The sequence below is a fragment of the Rattus norvegicus genome, chromosome 20, assembly GCF_021556685.1.
Source record: "Rattus norvegicus strain SHRSP/BbbUtx chromosome 20, alternate assembly SHRSP_T2T, whole genome shotgun sequence".
Taxonomy (NCBI): Eukaryota; Metazoa; Chordata; class Mammalia; order Rodentia; family Muridae; genus Rattus; species Rattus norvegicus.
Genome location: NC_141553.1, coordinates 57,174,945 through 57,197,595, shown reverse-complemented (window position 1 = coordinate 57,197,595; position 22,651 = coordinate 57,174,945). Strand labels below are relative to the sequence as shown.

General features: G+C 38.0%; 1 protein-coding gene across 3 annotated transcripts in view; it reads right to left on the bottom strand.

The window, feature by feature from the left end:
• Positions 1 to 22,651, bottom strand: part of Sim1 (SIM bHLH transcription factor 1) — an 84,081-nt gene that overhangs the window by 36,432 nt on the left and 24,998 nt on the right. For all 3 annotated transcript variants that reach the window (XM_087597573.1, XM_087597572.1, NM_001107641.1), the window contains 1 exon segment: positions 4,853 to 5,021. In XM_087597573.1, the coding sequence (XP_087453699.1) occupies positions 4,853 to 5,021 (169 nt within the window).

The following is a 22,651-nucleotide window of genomic DNA, read 5'->3' as shown; positions in this document are numbered from 1 at the left end:
CTTTTGGATATGAAGTGACCAGCTTCACAGCTGAGTTCCTGCCTTGACTTTTCTGTAATGGCGGACTGTAAGCTGAATAAATTTTTTCTCCCCTAAAACAATGATGATGATGATAATCTCATATATGAAAAAATATAAAAGAATCAAAATTGGTATAATAATCTCCTGGTATTTCTACAGAAGACAAGTCCTAAATTTGTCGGACAAGACATTCTGTAAAGATAGTTTCATTTTATACAAATAAATTAGTATTTTTCAGAAATAGTAAAGATTTCCATGTTTTCATGTGATACATAAAACATCAAACGAAGAATCTCTAAATAGTAATGATGAAAGTGCTATATGTAATGGAATTACTTTCTTACAAAATCATTGGTACTTTTTTTTCCTGTGATGTAAAATGTCAGATTTCCAGTGCAGTAGTCACCAGAGTATTGTTGGGGCCAGAAACTCTGTTTCCAAGAGAGTTTCTACCTTCACCAAAAGGAATCCAGACTGCTGGCCATGAAAATTAAGAGGGTTCTGTGAAATTGTTTAAAGGAACAGATGTCAAATAAAACTTGCAAGTGTTACAGTGTGTCCATAGCAAATGATTAAACGCTTTCAGATTTCAGAAGCATCCATGGTGTAATACATACATTCTTATTAGGGATGACACTTGCATTGGTTACTACTGATTAGAGAAAAGGTGAGAAGAGAACAGCTGGCACGCACTGACTGTATTAATCACAGCCATCAGCCTCCCCGTATAAAAAGTTTGAAAGGAAGCTCTGAAGTCGGGAGGCAATTTACTGATGGCTGAAATGGTAAACCACGGCCAGATAACGTTCAACTAGTATTAGAGTAGACAGGATTAGTTACCAAAAGAATGTGAAAAGTGTAATAGCAATGCATAACACATAAAGTCTGAAAATAAATTCTGTAAACTCCATAGCTCTGATTCAAAAGAGCTATAAACACTGCATTGTTATTTTTACATATATAAAACCAGTAATGTTCGGTTACTACAGTGCCACGACGGGAGTTCGGCCACACGGCAGTCCTGAGTCTATGTAGAGAATCTCAGGAAATTCACCATAATACTTCCTATCACAGTTTTTCTAAAAACCATTTAAAAACAATTCTATTTTGACCTTTCCCAACTCAAGTAATACACAGAGGTGCAAGGGTGATTGAGTCATTCATTAAGCAGTCATAGTGTAATCAAGTCTGAAATCATTCCCAAGGGTTTCTAATTCCAAAGAGGGACCTGAGGGTTCATCTACTCCTGCACCCAATCTAGGGGCTGGGAGTGAATTATAATTTGTGCATATACTGACTGTCCATAGAAGAGTATGCAAATACTTCAAGAAAGCTTTGCTGCTTTCCATTAGACGTCTGCTAGAATGTTTTAATATGCATAATATACATCAATAAAAGGGGGCAACAAATGATATAGAATCATTAAATCCTCGTTAACCTAATATGACGCCTAAGCTATTACAGTGTAGGTCCCATTTTGCTCTGCAATCAGACTTCTGAAGCATCAAATGAGAATTTGCAGATGGAAGTAACAAAGGAAAAAGGATACTTTGAAAAACGAGCATGTGGTATTTTCATTTGCAAGTTCTTTGCATTAAGGTTTTAATAAAACACTAAAGTAAAAAGTAACAAAAGTGGGCAGACGTTTCTAAAATGTAATTCAAGCCATGGCCCCATTACCATTATTCATTTATAAGTGCACATATGGAGGAGTTCAGTAAATTTGACTGAAAAATGTAAAACAAGCTGTAAAAGTAAATTCTCAAACAATAATATAAATATGGCAAATATATATCTATAACAAGAAGGGATACAGAAGCAAGAATAAAGAAATTTAACCATTCTTATAACTTTAAAAGGTCTTTATCAACTCTCATCAGAACTGTGTGAATTAGTCCCCTGAACAATTTGACTGGCTTTAACATATCAATCTCACATCCTACCTAAAACCTTTACTTCTTCTCCAAAAAATACTTAAACTTTGTGGCTTACCATATATTGGCACCAATCTATTATTTCAACCATATTCACTCGCTCATTCAGAAACACCAATCTCCCTCTCTTAATCTTGGTCTGATTTGTCATCCTGCTTTTTCACTTCCATAAGCCTGATTCTACCCCCAAAGTTAGATCATCCATACTTTTCAGACATGATTCACAAACCCCTCTATACACCTCTCATTACACTTCTGACTCTGTTGTATAATTTACTACTTCAACTTTACTGAAAACTTTAAGAATATGTTATACCACTTGTTTATATTTCACCCAGTCCATCCCCCCCCCCAGATCTCACAATGATCATCACAGCATCTTTCTGAAACAGATCCTCAGCTCTCACACACTGTAAGAACTGGGAAACCCTATAAGAACAGTGCTGCATAAAACTTGCAGACTAGCTAGTCCTAAAAAATAATTTTGAAGGGCTGGAAAGATGGCTTGGCAGTTAAGAGCACTGACTGCTCTTCTGGGGTCCTGAGTTCAATTCCCAGCAACTACATGGTCTCTTCCAACTATCTGTAATGGGATCTGATGCTCTCTTCTGGTGGGTCTGAAAACAGGGTGTTCATATATATATATATGTATATATATATGTAATTTTAAAAAAATTGGGGGTTAAATATTTTTTCTTTAAGATTTCTGAGGATTTAGACGTATCTAAGATAGGCTGGTTTTGAAGTTGCTTTCTTCCAGCACAAACAATAATGAGTTGCCTCTGATTGTCACACTTTCCCAATGTGTTCCTGAAACATACTCTTATATCAAAACATTAATGGCAAATGCCTGTTATTGTCACCCTGCACCAATGGCTCCTTGAAAGTAGAAATAGTGGAGGGTTAGAGGGATGGTTAAGAACACTGGCTGCTTTTCCTGAGGAGTCAGGTTAAATTTCCTGCTCCCACATGACAGCTCACAACTACCTGTAACCCCAGTTCCAGGAGTCTGAGACTCTCACATAGGCATTCATGCAGGCAAAACACCAATGCACATAAAATAAAAATACATTAATTAAAGTACTTTTTAAAAAAGAAAGTAGAAATACTGTGTTCCTAGGCACATACATAGTAGGTAAACTTAGTTTATAGTCGAAGGCATGCAGCCAAAATTCTAAGTACTGGATTTATCCAAGTATTAATACGCAAAGAAAGCCTGTCTTTAAAAAAAGGTGCGTGATTTTCTGCTTTGTCTTTGTGTGTGACTTCACACATTACAAAACATCATTTAAGAATATACAATTCTAAAGAAAATAATAAAGAGGAAATTTACGTTTTTAACTACATAATATGTTTAACTTTCAAATTAATTCCTCATCAGCTAATCATACACAAGAAGTCATCTAATGGAAGAGCATCTACCATGAGAGTGAACTGATAGAAATTTTAAAGATTAAGAGATGAGCATGAAGGAAATCAAACCATGCAATGAAGTTTAGAACATGCAACAAGCGGACTGTGTGTGTGTGTGTGTGTGTGTGTGTGTGTGTGTGTGTGTGTCCACATGTGTGTTAATTCCTATGTAAAAAAGAACAAACTCCTTAATTTAGTATTTCTTAACTTAAATTCTTCTTTCATCTGTGTGTCCAACATTCACGTATATTTGAGAAAAGGACTACCCAGAGGAAAATCCATTTCTAAAGGGAAGCAATAAAACTCACTTTCCAAAGCACCAGATGGCAATATAAAAAACTCCTCACAGAATCTCTAGAGAAAGCAGCAGGTCTCATTGGCGGTGTCTTTGGTTATCTTATTTTATGACTCACAAGTAAAGTACTCAGCTATCCTGAAAGAAGTTGTGCACTGAAAAACATGTAGACCACACCCATTTGTCTGAGTAAAGAAACCTCATCTTCTGTGAAAGATTTCAAGCCATGTGACCTAAATCTTTTGGTCAGAAGTCACGGTCATCTCATCTTCATTATCCAGACATTAAAATAATCTAGCAAATAGTATCTTTTTAATGACTGAGTCAATGAGAAACATTCCTTCAAATAGTCCACAATTATACATATTGACAAAAATAAAAGCTCTAAAAAGAACAAAAATAACCATTTCAGTAGCCTCCAGATTGGCATTTTTAATAATAATAATTTTGTATAGTGCCTCAGAAAGTCCTTTAATTTCCTACTAGCCCAAGAATAATTTTCTGATTTACCCCCAGTACAAGAAGTCTAACAGTCCACCTCCAGAAAGGAATGGAGGTCAAGTGGCTGCAGAATACAGGGAGTAGGGAAGCATCAATCCTGTGCTATTTCCAAAGGCAGGAAGCTGTATGCTGCACACCTAACCAAAACCTAGTTTCTATTTACCACACAGTAGTCAAAAAAATATTCCTTTCCCTCCAAAAGACATTTCTCTTAATTATTACCTCCTTTGTGTGTCACCATTTCTCACTACCTTGTAGAGAGACTTGTTTCCACCCGGTCATCTGGAAGATTCTATCTGTCCCATTTCTCCCATATGCAATCTGTTGGCAAATCTCATGCTGAAGTCATTTTTTATTCTTAGCTTTAACCTCTTTACTGTTTTTCTTTTTTAAGTTTTTTTGTTGAGCCCTTATTTCCTATATTTTATTATGTTGGCTAAATCTTCCAAGTTAATCATTGTTGGAAGTCAGGGAAAGGAGGAAGTGCAATCAATTGAAATAGCAAAGAAATTTTGATGATGAAAACCAAACTCTCGTGAACACAGCAAACAGCAAAATCAACTCACAATTCCTCTTAACAGTTTTAATCTATCAACAACGCATGAATAGTTTGGTTTTATACCTCTTTCATGTCAAGATCAAACCAAGTCACAAGGGAAAAAGAATTGTAAAACATCCAAGTACTTACCTGGGGATATGGGGAGGTCCTGGATTTTGACTTGCTACTAGAGAGCCTTGACTTGGCCCCCTTCCTGTTGTCAGTGATGGTGGGTGTGGAACTGCTGGTATAGGAGAAAGTGGGCTTAGAGGGTGATATCTGGTCCAGAGAGAGCTGCAGCCCTTTGTATTCTGTGTCTCTGCAAGGTGAAGAACAAAGTCTTTAGTCAGCCACCACAAGGAATATATGCATGTGTTCTCTCGTCAGGAGAGACAGTACTTTCTCTATACATAAAAAAGAAAGCAAGTTAGTCACCAAACAGCTATATTATTCTAGAAAAAAATTCACATTTAACAAATGGGTGTGAATGTGGTTGTCATCCATTAATTTTATTAAATAGAGGAAAAAACTTCTCATTTAATGACTCAGTTAAGTATTTTTAGTTAAAAACCTAAACAGTAAGTATAGTGACTCAGAAAGCCCTTTGGCTTTCTAGCAGCCCAAGAGAAATCTGCTAAGTTACCCCAGTAAGCCTCGAGTCTGGCAGCCCTACTCCTGAAAAAGGTAGGTGTTAGTGGTAAAGTGAGTTTTTGTGCCCTGGATTGTGAGGTATGAATTATTTAACTTGTGCTAAAGGTTTCCATGTGAGTGAACTCAATAAGCAACTGGTGATACAAGATCATCAGCAACAATATCATTGTGATAAAAAGCCTAAATGTTCTTATAGCTAGCTAGCTTGGAAGTAGCTAAAAGTCCCTTTCAACAAGCTAAATTAGCCTTCTCAGAGTACATTTTACTACCAGGTTTTTTTTCCATTCCTCCGTTCATCTAATAAACACTTATTGTGTTCCAGGTAAACCAGATTTTGCACTAGGTAGAACCATGAGAACGAAGATGATAACTATAACGTGTAGTTCCTTAAATTCCAGGAGAAAACCATACATACTGACTGCAGACCGATATGAAGGGATCAAGGAGCCGTGTTATGAAGTCTGCTTGGTCAGTCTTCCAAATACCATCAGATGTCACATGAAACTTCTAATTTTGTTCAGAGAATATCTATGTCCCACTAGTCCTTCAAAATAACTTTTTCAAATAGTCTTCTTTATCACTACTTGTGGAAGAAATTTCTTATGAATTCAAGAACTAACTGGAATGAACCAAGGTAACTAATTGTTTTTACTCTCTAGAACACTGTAACCTTTTTTATTTGTTTGTTTGTTTGTTTATTCATATATATTCATATATATTCATAAGATATATATATATCTTAGTACATTCAATAATGGGTCAGGCATGTTCCATGAGTAAGCAAATAGTTATTATCCTATGATTATTTTCTCTTTTTAAGAGACTGGCAAAATCAGGTAAACAGAAAAGTATACTTACTGTGGGATATGATTCTTAAGAGTCCTTACTATGAAAAACATACAGTGTAAGTATGTGAGCTAGTAGATATGCAAAGTATGCTTGATCTAGCCACTGCACAATGTATATATACATCAAGAACCCTGCCATGTGCTATAAATATATGAAATTTACTTATCAATTCAAAAAAGGCAAAATTCATTATTCGGGTCAAGAGTTTTCCGAGTAAGAACAGAAACCAACTAAACCATTCTCAGTATTATCCTGGGAAGTGCAGTAACATATATCAGCAAACTACAATAGCATGCCATCAGTCACGGTCAGCAACTTTGTCTGCAAGTTACACATCTGTGGAGCCAAATAACATTGCATTGAGATTAGTTTTAATTGCATCTGTCCTGATAGACAGCCCCCCCCATTTTTCCATAGACAATAAGGTACAATAACTGTTTATACAGCATTTATATTATTTTAGGAATTTTAAGTACCTAGAAAAGATTAAGGCATACAAGAAATTGTATGTAGAGTATATAAAAATACTCCATTTGATATAAAGGACTTCATAGACTTGGGTATCTATAGGAAAATCCTAGAACCCTTTGAAATCTGACAATGTTCAAATCATTCAATAAGAATAAAAATATTATTCTACAAGAACAACAAAAATTCAGAAAGAAGTCAAACACCTTGACTTCCCCATTACTGTCAGTATTTCTCTAATCATCTCCTTGTAAAGACAGTGTAGACCATGGGTACGCCTCAGTCAGAAATGCAAAATGGTCCACAATACAACTCCTGATTTGTTTTTCTTCTAATATATTGAAGTTCTCCATCTTCAGCCCCTCACTTTATCTAAACAATGGTTCCTAAACTAAGTTTTTGACTTCTGGGCTTTCTCTTTTCCGCAACATCATACATTTGTTCCTACAGAGCTGTTCCCGCCTTCTGATCATACATTTTATATTTACTGAGTGGGGGCTCTGCTCTAGAGGGTTTGTAGAAATCAATGAACAGAAGACTCTATCTCAGCACCAGGGCTGATTCTGAGGGAAGTACAGAGGAGGCCAGGAAAAAAATGTCCTACGCTAACATTAATAATAACATAATCATTTTCAAATGATTATGATTTCCCCCAGTAAACTCTAAAGTTCAGGAAGACATAAGCAAAGAGATACTTTGCTGCAATATGAAAGCAAATGTGCAGTATATCACATAACTGGAAGAGAAAGACAAAGACACAACTTTAGGAAGACTTTTCTCAATGGGAGGAAGACACTGATGGGTTATGAACTGAGTGGCCTGCCTTTCTTTAGAAAACAGTCACACTGGATTCTGACAGAAAGTGGAGCTCCCACTCTTGACCACTGTGTCCAGTGCACTTCTGTTCACCAGATACAGAAATTCCATTCAGTCCCTGTCTTGTATCACATACATAAACAGAAAAAATACCCACCATTGCAAATATGGCCTATTTCAATACAGGATGTGTGTGTGTGTGTGTGTGTGTGTGTGTGTGTGTGTGTGTGTGTGTGTAAGGAATAAAGAAATTTGATATTTTCACTATCAAATTATACAAGGTCTCTCTGAATAAAGGAACTCTCCCAAACTCATTCTGTGTTCCCAGCATTAACCTGATATTCAAATCAAAGACACAGCAATAACACACACACACACACACCCTACACACCACTGCCCCTGATCCCTGATGAATATAAACCTAAAATTCTTCAATGAAATACCAGCAACCCCAAGCTAACAACATAACAGAGAGATCAAACCTGGGAGTGGGCAAGATGGTGTGGCAGGTGAAGATACCAGCTATGAAAACCTAAGCTCAAACCCAGAACCCACATAACGATGGAAGTGGGGAACTAACCCCAAAATGTTGTCTGGCCTCTGTACATATGCTTTGGCACATGTTCTCTTGCACAATGATAATAAATATAAGAAAAAAATTAAATCAGGCCTGGTGGCATACATCTTTAATCCCAGCCCTCAAGAAGCAGAAGCGGGTGGATCTCTGTGAATTCAAAGCCAGTGTCATCTACACAGGGAAATCCAGGAGAGCCAAGGCTACATAAAAATGAGACTTCATCTCAAAAACACAAAAAGTAAAAAGTAGTACACACCATGAACTAGTCTAAGAGTGCAGAGTTAGTTTGGCATACATAAATCAATAACTGTAGTGCGTTCCACCAAAATAATGAAAGACAAAAGCTATATGATCACCTGAATAGAAGCAGAAAATGAATTTAAATAAATTAAACACCATTTCATTTATATACTTTCAACTAATTAAGTATAGAAGGAGTGTTTCTCAACATAATCATATAACAAACACATAGTCAGACTTACTTCTGGGAGAAAGCTGAACACATTTCCCCTAAGATCTAAAAAAGAAAAACAGGGTCTCTATTGCTATAGTAGAACACCAAAAGCAACTTGTGGAGTAAAGCATTTATCTCACTAACAATTCTACTTCACAGTCCACTGTCAAAGGAACTCAAGGCAAGAACTGACACAGAAGCCATGAAATAACACCACTTACTGGCTTTCTCCTCAAGACTTTCTCAGCCAGCTTTCTTACTCAACCTACAGGCCAGTCCTACAGAGGCCTCATCACCTCAGTTTAGGTCCCCTCTTCTCAATTGCCCTAGCTCATGTGTAGATGACAGGAAACAAAAAAAGATTATCCACCTCCATTACTCTTATTTAACATAGTATTGGAAATTTCAGCCAAAACAAGAGAACAAGGGAAGGAAAGAAAGAAAAGGCGTATGAGTAAGGAGAACAAAAATCAAATTATCCCAGTTCGCAGACCACATCAAACATGAAGACCCCATGTGAAGACTGATAGGACTAATAAATAGATTCAGTAAAGTTATAGGATTCATAATCAGATTTATAGTTTAAATGTGAAAATTACAGCCTTGGCTCATGTGTTTGAATTACTGGTCCCCCAACCATGTTATTGTTTTGGAGATTGTTGAACCTTTTGGACAGGAGAATATTAATACTAGGTCCCTTGAAATTGGCTTTGAAAGTGATTCCTAAATTCTGACTCTGGCCTGAGTATTCTATTGCCATAATATAGAAGGAAATCCTGTAATTTGAAGCAACACGGGTGGAACTGAGAGACATTACGTCAAGTGAACACTCAGAATGGCAGGGCCAGGGATGTAGCTTAGTGGGTAGAGTTCTTGTCTACCAGGTGCCAGGTCCTGGTTGGATCCCTAATACCACATAAACTAACCACAGTGGCACATTCCTGTAATCCATCACTTGGAAGATGAGAGGAAGGAGAAGCAGAAGTTTAACATCATCCTTGGGTACATGTCAAGTTTAAGGCCAACCTAGGCTATACAATAGACTTTTTAAAAAATCCAGATAGAGAAAGACAAAAACCACATGTTCTCCCCACACATGTAAGTTCTCAGAGTAGAACAGAATACAACTACTACTTGAGTCTAGAAGGGTGTGGGAGGGGGGACGAGAAGTTGGAAATTTGGTATTAAATAACTTCTAGTGGGAAGAAACTAACTATTGTTTATACCCCATTATATGTTTATGATGAACTAAAAAGAGAGATGAAAAGCTCCAAATATATAAAAAAGAAAAGAAAGAGAAATTTTAATTACATTGCACATTGCATACATGTGTTGAAATATCAGGATATAACCCATAAATGTCTATAATCATCATATATTTATGGAAGAATTAAAATGTTTTTTGTCTTTCTAAAACTTTTTGTTTGTTTATTTGTTTTGGAACAGAGTCTCGCTATGTAGTTCTGGTTGTCCTAGAACTCCCTCCATAGATGAAGTGAGTCTCAAACTCACAGAAATCACCTAAAGTCATGCAGCGCCACATTCAGCTTGCATAGCTTTCAAAAACAGAAATACTGCAAATTAAATAAATCTAAGTAACATTTTAAATCCAATATATAGTTTAATTGTGCACAATCATATAATTGTCAAATGTAAGAATTACATACGGTTGACGATTTAACTGAAAAATGGTCTGATACTCAATATAAACAAACAAACAAACAAACAAACAAATCTCCAGGGGATGAAGGGGTAACTCAGCAGTTTAAATCCACAAGTTTGGTTCCCAGCACTGACAGTTTAGCTCATGACCATCTCCTAATGCCCTCTCTGGCTTCTGTAGATACAAGGCATGCATATGGTATGCAGATGTACAAGAAGCAAACACTCTCACACGTAAAATTTAAAATTATTTTTAAATTTTAAAGACAGTAATAATAATAATTGCTCAGACTTAGCCGGAGAGCACAGAACTAAGCAGACCATCCTCTGTCTCCTACTAACATCCTGCCGTCAAGGCTTCCATTTCTAGTCTGTGATTCATAGAGACATCATGAGATTTATGGAAAATCATGAGTGAAAACCCTGCCTGGAACAGCAAAAACTCCATCAGTGTTATCTCTTAACTTCTCACCACACCACTCTACCTCGCTTTAGATTGTAAACATGGGGGAGTAACAACAAAGGTGAGTGTGTAGGAAGATGGGGAGGATCTGGGAGGAGTTTTAAAAACATAATCAAGATATATGGCCCAAAGAATAAGTAAAAAAATGTTTTAATTTTAAAAAAGAACGAATGCTTCTTACATTGCATCTCTTTGCTTTTCATCCCAAACGCATTTTAGTTTGGTCTGCTATGTTTCTGTCTTTAAGTTCTACTGCATGCAGCCAAAACACTAAGGTAAGCTCTTTATTGCTAAGTAAGCACATGGAATCGTTAGAGCAACACAGTCATCAAGTGTAACTCAACCTTCCTGTTTCTCTATTCAAAACCCCAACAGCTCCATAGATATGTTAGGATGAAAAGCATAATAAAAAAATACCCACTTAAAGACGTTTCCAGTGTGGTTGATGTGCTGCCAAGAGTAGCTCTGAATTGCAGATTTCGGAAGAACAAAGCATTTGTTTTACTTTTAGACTTCTATTAAATTGAGAATTTCACTTGTACCGCTTAAAGGGATAGCTGTTCACCGGAATTGCAAGTCCCAGTTCCCTCCTCCAAACTCGGGCTCCGAAAGAAGTCTGGCTCTACTTTTCTCCTTGCCCTCTAGTGAGGCAAATTTGGTAACACACATGTACTCAAGATTACATGTGTGCTTAGTGCAACCATTTATTTAACACTTCCTTCCTGATGTAGGACAATAAATAAATAGATAAATAAATAAGGAAATAAATAAATAAGAAAATAAATACCTCAGCTTCACGGACATTAAATTCCAAAGAGCAAGGAGTTTGGTGACAAATATGAGTTAGGTGATTTTTTTTTACAACAACAAAAAGACATGTTCCTGTTCTTCAAACTTTCTTGAGGACTACTACATAATTGGGGCACCACAATTTATCTTTTTAAGGTAAACGTTACTCATACTGACCTCCAACACAAATGGTATACTGGAAAAAAAGAACTACTGGGGAGAATGATTCATATTTGATTTACTCTTCTCTTAATGATTTGTGCACCAGCTATAGACATCCTTGGGTACCACACTCCAAAAGCATTGCCAGATTAGTAACACACAGTCATTTGGACTTGTAGCTGTCAATCTCACCCATGTTTGCAGACCAAAATAATCCTCTTATTCCATTATAGACAGTCAAAAAAATCATTCAATGTTCAGAACTAGTCATCCAATCTACTTTAAACTTTATAATAACCACGAACATGTTTGGATTAATTTAAATTTCAGTAGAAAAAAATGGGACCTGACCTTCCTCAGCCATCCCTCCACAATGCACCCCAACCATTCATGAAATCAATGCCAACTTGTCATGTGAAAAGCTCACTCTGAAACCCTTGTAAAGCTAATGAAAGAAACTTTCCACTGATAAGTGGATATTAGCCCAAAAGCTCAGATTACCCAATACAATCCAATGACCAAATGAAGCTCAAGAAGAAGCACGATTAAAGTGCTGATGCTTCAGTCCTTCTTAGAAGTGGGAACAAAAATATTCACAGGAGGAGATACGGAGACAAAGTTTGGAACAGAGACTGAAGGAAAGGCCATCCAGAACCTGCCCCACATGGGTATCCAGCCCATATACAATGACCAAACCCAGACAATGCTGATGCCAAGAAGTACACGCTGGCAGGAGCCTGATATAACTATCTCCTGAGAGGCTCTGCCACAGCATGACAAATACAGAGGCGAATGCTAACAGCCAACCATTGAACTGAGAACAGGGTTCCCATTGGAGGAGTTAGAGAAAGGATTGAAGAGCTGAAGGGGTTTGCAGCCCCATAAGAACAACAATACCAACCAACCAGAGCTCCCAGGGACTAAACCACTGCCCAAAGAGTACACATGGACACACCCATGGCTCCAGCTGCATATGTAGCAGAGGATGGCCTTGTTGGGCACCAATGGGAGGAGAAGCCCTTGGTCCTGCCAAGGCTGGACCTCCCAGTGTAGGGGAATGTCAGGGTGGGGTGGGTGGATGGATGGGGGAACACCTGCATAGAAGAAGGGGGAGGGGAAATGGGATAGGGGGTTTATGGACAGGAAACCAGAAAAGGGGATAACATTTGAAATGTAAATTTAAAAAATCCAATAAAAAATGTTAAAGAAAGAAAGGAAGGAAGGAAGGAAGGAAGGAAGGAAGGAAGGAAGGAAGGAACTTTCCACCTCAGAGAAATACATTAGAAACATTTCTATCATTGCAGCCAAGACGCTGTACCTAAAAGTCACAACCTTGCAATCTGTGTACAAAGAAGGTCAACATCATCACTGAGGTTGTTTCTAGATTCTTTACAAAACATTTTTCTCCCTAACACCTCACTGTCCCCAATCTTCTTTTTAGAAAACTGAACTTTTGCCTCTGAGACAACAAGTTTGGATCATCCTGCAGGTCATCCTGGAGATTCTTTGGGGACATTATGCTTCAAGGCAATTCTAAAAAGACGTTGCCAGATTTCCTGACTGAGCTATTTTTTTTTAAACAGCTGAAATTGATCAAATTACCCAGGCAAAACGTGGAAACAGAGACACACAACTGATTTGGTTCCAAAGGCACCGGTTGAAGTAAGCAGGGGACGCATTAAATTGTGATCAGGTTAAGTGGGGATGGCTGTGCCTATACTAAACTTTTTAATTGAATCCTAGAGTCACTCTTACCCATAGTGCATGACCTTCTTTGTATTCCGGTAGAGTTGCTGCCTGGCCACCAGTAGGTCCTGGCAGCAGAGAGATGTGCTTTAAATTTCATATTCGGGCTCCTACAGAGTCCAACAGAAAGAGATGATAAGGAGGATACCGTACTGAGAAGCTCAAATACAAAGGCAAGCTGCTTGAAAATTAGGCTGAGGCACCATTGGAAATGAAATAGTCTCATACAAATAAGTGCATTCATGTTTATTCCATTGTCACTCCCCCAAACTCTGCTTTTACAAACAGTGCTTTTTCCTAAAACCCCTTTCTCCACCACTCTGAAGGTTCCACCTAACACTCTGCAGAGTAGATGTTAACACAAGGGGAGGACAATGCTTGGGAACGAAGTATGCTGTTGTTGTTGTTGTTTTTTTATTTCAATAAAGCTATGAATATGACCAGTAGGCAAACAATACCAAGCAAAAGGGACAGGAAAAGCTGTAACACACAGAGAAGTGATCACCTTCGGATCATACATTTGGTATTTTGAATTAATCCGTGGAGCATGCTGAAACAGTGTTAAGAGGAGGACTGCCGTCACACTGGATTTGTCTTCTTACCCCTGCAGGCCACAGAGCTTTCTCCTTTTCCTTCTTAGTTCACAGACCCATCACTGTCTCAATCACCCTTGGCACTTCCTTCAGTTTGTGTCTCTGTGTGGTGAATATCATATCTTGGCAACGAACTACTAACTCCCTTCTCACACAACAACCTTTTCCAAACCAACAGACCCTAGTAACATATCTCATTGTAATCAACTCGCCTCAAATCAAATTGATCAAAAATTCAAAAATACTATTTTACCTTTTTAAATAAATGCAAGCTATCTATTAAGTAAATTAGTTTATGTGAGACCTTTTAAAATTCCCAGGTTAGAATTAATAATGATGACTCAGCAATCCCCTGAGATACTAAGTCAAAGAGACAACTCCTATTTTATTCTTGTAATAAATTATCTTATCAAATTGTAATTCAACTATATATAATATTTAGGAAAACTAGAATACTAAAGTCATTTCATCCTAAACTATTTTTTCTAACACAGTTATATGAAAGGAAATAAGAAAAATAAACATTTAAGTCCCCAAAGGAATAAATTCTGCAACCCAATAATGAATGCACTATCTTCACAATAGGAAAGTAAGAAAAGAATGCACAAATTGTTTAAAAATATTTCAAAGGGTTAGTCTTAAGAATCTATATACTACATTAAATCCAGCAACATAATAATTTTGTTTTTAATTTGGCAGAGGTATTTCTAATGACAAATCCCAGTGACATTCACATTATTACTGGTAAGAGAGTAAACCAGCCACATCTGTCACGAGTCTTGAGAATTCTCATATCTTAAGTCCAGCAATTTCACCTGTAGCCATATAAATATGTTATAAGAAAATAGAAAATAATCAAAAATAAGCATCATGTATCTATACAAGATGTTTATTGACATAATTTCTTTTATTTACTTAGGAGTATGAAGTAACCAAACCTAGAGGAATTACTAAATTATGGTATAACCTTGTGATAAAATTTTATATAACCTTTAAATGATGTGACTTCAATTGTGAAACATACAATAAACTGAATATTTTTCTTAAGTTAGCAAGTACTATGTATTTATAACGAGAGAAAATAAACTAAAATGTTGAGTGCAGATACCTAGAAAACATATCAAAATATCTTTAATCATTTTATAGTTCTCTACTATCATAATTTTTCTATAATGAGCATGTTTGGCTTTTGTAATCAGAACAAATACTTTATAAAACACTAATTGAGGCAAGTTTCAATTATTCTTACCATACAATTAGTAGTTCTCCAATTTTTGTATTTCCAAGATTTTGTATTTGCACATTTTACATACAAAAGATGAAACACTATTGAATTTTATTTTTTATAGGTTCAACGTCTTAGAAATGCCACTTATGATTTTTAAATGTCCAAATACACACATTTTCTTAGTGTCTCAACACTTCTGTTCTCTTCTGATACATTTTCCATTCTTGCCACTTTATAGAATTATCTATAATTTGGGGGGCACATTTCTCGCTACAAGAAATTTTTATTTTGTGTTCAGAAAAGCATTCCCTATTTCAAAGCTCAAGTATAGCTATTCATCCGTTAGGTTTAATATCTACATTCTATTGACCCTTTTCTGTTTCTTACTTTCTTAGAAGACAAGGAGGGCTTTGATTTTTATAAGAAAGATCAAAGCAAATTAAACACAATATCTACAGCCTGTTTCAAAAATAAAGTAAATTAAAACTTGAGAATCTCCCCTTTCACTGCCGTAACTGCTAATTTATTTGTTGTTTTTGTTTTTGTTTGTTTGTTTTGTTTTGTTTTGTTTTTAGAGCAAAATGTGGTGTAACACAGTTTGTCTTCAACTCAATATGTAGCTGAGGATGAGGATGACCTTGAACTTCTCGTCCTCCTCTCTCTGCCTCCTCTGTGATGGGATGATAGGCGTGTACCACCATGACTGGCATATGTGGCACTGGGATCAAACTCAACACTTCAGGCATGGTAGGCAAGTCATCTCCCAACAGACCTATATCCTCAGTCCTTAACTCCTAATTTAATCGACTTCTAGGAAGAAGTCAAACATAAATAAAGATAGCCAAGTATGGAGACATATGCCTTGAGTTCCAACACTGGGAAGGCTAAGGCAGGGGGATAATGAATTTGAGGCCAAAATGAAAAAGATTATTAACATAACCAAGTTAGAGAGGGCCAATAGAAATCTGTGAATGAAAGTTATTGGGGAAAGTGTACCTTACACTGAGCCTTCTACAAGACTGATGAACTAATTTGTACAGAGATATTTGAATGTTGCAAATCCAAAGCCAAATTATCTTGAGTCAAATGGCCAATCTACCCTTAAGTAGTAGCTTGTTATCCACCTCTGAATGTGACCTACATATTAGTAATTGTTAGGTAAACAAACCCTGTAGAATGCACAAACAGACCCTAGTTTCCACCAACCAGAAGGCTATGAAGGTAGCATTTATGACCTATAGCTGAGATTCCCCTGGTTTGCTGCAATCTGCATACCACATGTATTTAAAAAGTATCTCTTTGTTCTGCTACTTTAAGACTTCATGGAATTGTTACTATACTGGAATGCAGAATTTTGAGCAATCTAAATCTGTATTTCTGAGTCATGGCCGCTCAAATTTAGCTCCAAAATAAACTATATCTTATTCCCCTTGAAGTGAGAGTTACTTTGTTTTAGTTAACGATCCCCATCACCTAACCTCTTAAATTTCGCTTAGTCTCTATTCTAATAGGTACCTTTTCTTATCTAGTTCTAAACCCTAAAAGTACCCTCCAGTAGAGCACATAAAAGTAGCACAGCTATTTTTGACTCCAGAAAAGGAAAGAAAAAAAAAATACCTCTAGTCAAAAGACCATAATCTTCCCAACACCCTGAGAAGCTTGATCCCATATTCAAGGCTGCAGGGTCTCCAAATTCTAGCCCCACAACATCATGTGAGGAGACCCAAGAGGCCTAGTGCATGGGACTGTTGGAGGGTTCTCCCTGCTCTGTATAGTACAAAACTGGAGTTTGCATATTACAAAGCCTCAAACTTCGTACTCTGCAGGAAGGACAGCAGAAATGATGGCATGATGTGCTGTGCTATGATACACAAGTTGTTGTTTGTTTTACTTAAATATTTTAAAGAATGTCATTCTTTTATGACATTTACTCTTGATTAACCCTCTTCTAGATAGTTAATCATTAATGATTTCTTTACAGTAGCTGTGCAAACAGTTCACTCCTGTCGATGACATATCAAATCTCAGGGACATGTTCTTTAATTGGATTCATTTATTTCTAATCTCCTTAAGCCCTTACTACTGTAATGCTTGACTAAATATACATTAAGCTCCATTATTTAAACAGCTAAAATAAATTTGAGATGTATTTTATGAATAAAATTCATAATTCATCAAATGCGTGCCTCAGGCATCATTTTAAATTGTCTGGCCAGGATCTTGTGTTAAATAAAGGTTTCACTCATTGGTGGAAAACTTGAGCTGCCCACTGAAATGACTTACTTTCATTTTGTCTAGTTGAAGACAGTCATTACAATGCTACACAAAATATGTAGCAATCAATAGATAAATAGGTAGCTGATTATTGTTATAATTTACAAGATTTGAGAGACTTTCCTGACAGTGTTTCAGAAGTGGTTAAAGTTAAAATACAGTTATTTCCTTAGCCTTAGATATTTGTCCCAGAAAGAGATGGTAGAGTATTTCCCATCTGCTATTTTGTTTGATTCAGCTTTTGATTCCTCCCCTGAACACAGTAGCCTCCAAACTTTGAGCATTCCTCAGAAAGCACCTAACCTGCTGGACTCGACCTTTTTCATTTATTTACAGGTTAAGATGCAATCCAGAAATGTGCATTTTCACTCATTCCCCAGTGGTGCTGATGCTGGGAGGGGGAGAATACTCTGAAAACCATACCAGTTGTTATTGGAGAGAGAGAGAGAGAGAGAGAGAGAGAGAGAGAGAGAGAGAGAGAGAGAAAGAGAGAGAGAGAAGGGAGAGGGAGAGGGAGAGGAGAGGAGAGGAGAGGAGAGGAGAGGAGAGGAGAGGAGAGGAGAGGAGAGGAGAGGAAAGCAGAGGAGAGGAGAGGAGAGGAGAGGAGAGGAGAGGAGAGGAGAGGAGAGGAGAGGAGAGGAGAGGAGAGGAAGAAAAAAAGAAGAAAGGTAAAGAAAGCAATCAGGTGAAAGGGGACTGCAGAAAGATGGAAAGCCAGTACCCAAGAAGGGAGCTCTGAGATACTTTCTGAGAACCTGGACCTTTGTTCCTCTCTGCAAAGCTCCTGCTCTGTCCCCAAGGATCTTCTCTCCTTTGCTGTCATCTAGTCACGGGTGATCTTGTTCCACACTGACCTTACGTTCCATACCTGGATGATCTCCAATCACTATCTAAGAGCTTTCCAGCCTACCATACTAAGTGACTTCTTGAGGCACCTCCAAGTTAGAAACCCCCAACGCACAACTGGGCTTGCTGCCACTGCTTGAGAAACTGCTTTATCCCACATGGTCCACAGAGCACAGACTGAAGCCTTAGGTGTTCTTGATTTCTCTCCTTTTATCACACTGTATCTAATATTTCTGAGAGCTCCTTCTGGTCTACCTATAACAGACACTGAGACTTGAACCATCCATAGAGCTTGGCGTGCAGCAGGCACTGGGAAAATATTTGCTGAGTGTTTATACCATCCCCGGCTTGCCTTAGACAGCACTTCAGTCTAAAACACCCCTATCATCCCCTTAATTATCACAACAGAAATTAAGCAGATTCTTAGGACAGAAATTTAAAATTCCTATTGAGTCAACTGAGAAAACACACTAACAGAAAAGAAATTAAATTGTAAGATACCCTGTGTTGTCTCTAATATTTCCTCCACTCTGCAATTAGCTTTGACAATAGAACACTTCTCTACCCTCTGCTAGTGCAACGAGTGCTCTAATTGAAGGGGTAGAATCAACTTGCCTCATTCATCCAGCATTCCTGAGCCCCATTGAGGCCAGAATCCAAAGACAACACAATCAATGCTTCATTTTGGCAGGACTGCGGTGTGATTTCTACAGTGAGCTAAACACTCAGACTTCCAACATTGTGAGTTTCCTCATAGCTTGGAAATTTTAAAATGAAGGTTGAATCATTATATTTTAGAGAGGGAAAAAGGAAGTCCTTTACCTGCCACATATTTGGACAGCGATAGTAACTACATGGTTAGCTGGAGGAAGTAAATAGCCTGGACTTTTACCCTTTGATCACCAGAACACCTTATAGTCAGTCACCACAAACCCAGAAAGTAAAGTAACTGAATGGTAGCAAGCCACAGATTCCGGTTGGCAGTGCTCAGAAGGAGACCTATGAGAGTCACGCTGTCTGAGGATACATTACCAGAGAACGATAATATTGCTGATGGAATGTAAAAAGTGGCAGGGGACTTGGGTTTAAAAGTACAAACACTGAGAGATTCCTACCTTAATGGATACCTTTATTATATCCAGTTCAGTATAATGAAGCTATTCCCAAGACCTGGCCAGAAGTCTGTGTTAGCACAGCTTTACTGATGTGGATACAACTTCTGTTTGAACAAGAAATCCCTAAGAAAGAACGATCCTTCTGAGGGCTCTATCCATTTTACAACCAATCAAAGGGAAAACATCCTTCTGGCAAAGACAGCAGCTACCATGGAATCCTGATAAATTTTAGATGTTCTAAATAAAGGGATATTAAATGGGAGACATTTATCAACTGATATTTTTAAAAGATCATTACTTCTGATGCTAAAGTCGATTAACTGGTGATTGGACTGGGTCTGGGGTTTTATTGTATTGAATGGGAGCTGATTAGTTCCCAGGTCATACAAATTATGTCCAAATAACTCACTTTGTAGAGACCCTAAACTAAAAAGAAGGAGAAATTCTATAGACCTTGGTAAGACATCTGCAAGATATCATCAGTTACTTCATAAAAGGTCAGTTGTTAGACTTTTAAATGTAGAAATAGCAATTGCATTTTGCTCACCTTAATACATCACTGTTCTTTTTAAGCCTACCAAAAGTGCCATCTAGTGCAGTCCAGGGTCTAAGGCAGTATACAGTGTCCATGGTTAGTTAGAAAGCACTGACTGGGTCAGCTGGTCTCACTGAGCCCCTTGCACCAGCCATGGACTCCCGTAAGAGTTTCATTTTCCCTTTCAATCTTCCTGAGCTTGGCAGAGGCAGGCAGATCTAAGTTTGGAGGGCAGCGTGTTCCACTGAGCAAGTTCTAGCACAAGCAAGGCTATTTAGAAAGATCCTGTCCAGTAAAGGGGGAGGGTGAAAAACAATTACAGGAACCTAAAATAATTGACAGTATTCTGAAAATGCAACAAATCTACAAAGATAATCTAGAGTGGTTTTTTTCAACGTAAAAATTTGCATTGATTTTTATAATCCCAACGTATCAAACACAAAATAGTGAGAAATTCCACTTAAAAGAAAAAAATCAGCTTAACAGTCCAGAAGGACAAAAATCAACTCAGGTACAGTGACTTTCTTTTCCCAAAGTAATGAGATACAAATGGGCCACAATACCCCTGTGAGAATTAGGCTTGAACTCCCTAGCTTGTTGCCAGGGTGTCTGTAGCAATCTGTAATTTTTAATTTTATCGATTCCTCTCCTCCTCCTCCTCCTCCTCCTCTTCCTCCTCCTCCTCCTCCTCCTCCTCTCTCATATTGGGGGGAGAGGGAGGGAAGGAGGGAAGGGGAAAAGGGAGAGGAGTGGAGAGGGGAGAGGAGGGGATGAGGAGGGGAGGCAGAGGCAGAGGCAGAGGCAGAGGCAGAGGCAGAGGCAGAGGCAGAGGCAGAGGCAGAGGCAGAGGCAAAGGCAGAGAAATCATCGGGGGTCTAAGGAATAAGAAAGACCTCCAAATAGTACCAACTCCTAGCACTACCTCTAGCACTACCTGTTCTTCCTCCCCTCACCTGGTCAGGAAGGACTTTAACCACCCCAGGTGCTCACCAGGGATGAACCAACCTGTGCACTTTGGTTCTCTCCTTTCATAGCAGAAAACCACCTCATCCGCAGCAGGCCTACAGGGAGGTTAGACAAGAACAAGTGCTTGTACCTAAACTTTTCCTTTCCAACCCAGCCCCCTCAGACATTTGCCACTCATTTTTGTGTCCCTCAGACTTGGCATTAGCACCTGTCATATATGGGTGCTCAGTAAATCTTTCATAACATTTTATAATTTGTCATTTATGAAGACTTCTAAGCAGCTGAAGGACCTAACAATGAATCAAAATGACTACTGATTTATTATTCTTAAGAAAACTCCTGCCTTCCTAAAACTCATGCTTTCCTCTTTCAAAGACCAGAGCCTCACAGGTGTTTGTTTGTGGTTTATTAGTGTGCTAAAAAAAAAAATACTTTTCATTTCACTAAAATAAACACCCTACTAATAGACACTTTCTCGATGTTACTTTGGATTGAGCACAGTGCCAAAATGTGCACACATTATTTCGTTTAATAGTCAGAATGACTCTAGAAGGTAAACTGTCCACATTTTACATATTAAAAATGCAAACAGTAGAGTTGAGCAGTTTGCCAGTTCACACTAGTGAGTGACAGCACTGAAAATAACCGCTAGGCTCTTGGCTACTGTGTTATCTCGTATGATAATAAGTAATGATAGCTCATTTTGTAACACATTTTTCAAATGCCTTGTCAGGAATTTCCAGGGTTTGAAACATCCTAATAGGAAGCCTAGTGGTTAGACTGCACCACAGTCTCATAAGAACAGAATTAGAGAAGCAAATGCAGCCCTGCAAATCCAGATCAAGTCATACAGCGACCTTTCACTTCCCTGTCCTAACATACACCTCACATTTTCTTTCTGACAAGTAACTTCAATGTAAAACTACTATACATGGCAGTGCTATACATTCTTTCCAACAGCACTTACATTTGACTTAGAATACTGATATCTCAGACTTCCAAGCCTATGTTCTGTGCATAGATCCAAAAGTTACTACTAAGACCATGTTGAAGGTATATCGCTGCTAATAATTTGGAAAAAGCAAGATCCTTGAGAACAGCTTTCAATTCTGATAGCGAAGGCCCAGCTTCAGTGAAACAGTTCAGAGCAAAGAATGGCAGAAAAACCTCACTTCCAGCAATCGCAGTAAAGTAATCAGTTTCCAAATACTTACTGTGGAGAAAAAAGCCATGCTGCAAATGAAAGGAGTCGCTGGCCCAGGTCAAAAGAGCCTAATCCTGTTTCCAACCCTTTAAATCCCATCCCTTTCCCTGGAGCTTCCCTCTCACCTTGTGTTCCCTTGCAATCTATGTTCCTAGCTCCATCTCAAACTGGTTGGTGTCTTCTGCTTGGTTAAGTCAACTATAGACTGTTTGCGCTTGAGTGATGCCCAGAATGTTCTATCACATATGGCTATACAGGCCATACAGATCAGCGAGGACAAGAAGACCCACCAAATACCATCAAAGAGGCAAAAATTAATGTTCTACACACTTGACATTATAGTAGGTAACATCAGTGAGTTATAGCTACTCACAAGACACTACTGGTTCGAATTCAATGAGAGACCCAGTAGAAGCTGGGTTCCTCTAAATGTTCTTTCTCTCTGGGAAAATAACGTCTACCAGCTACTCTCAGACATCTTGGCACAAAGGAGGTACTGAGTAAATTCTGGCTTCCCTCTCTCCAAGCAGGTATCTCTCCTGCCTGTAGAA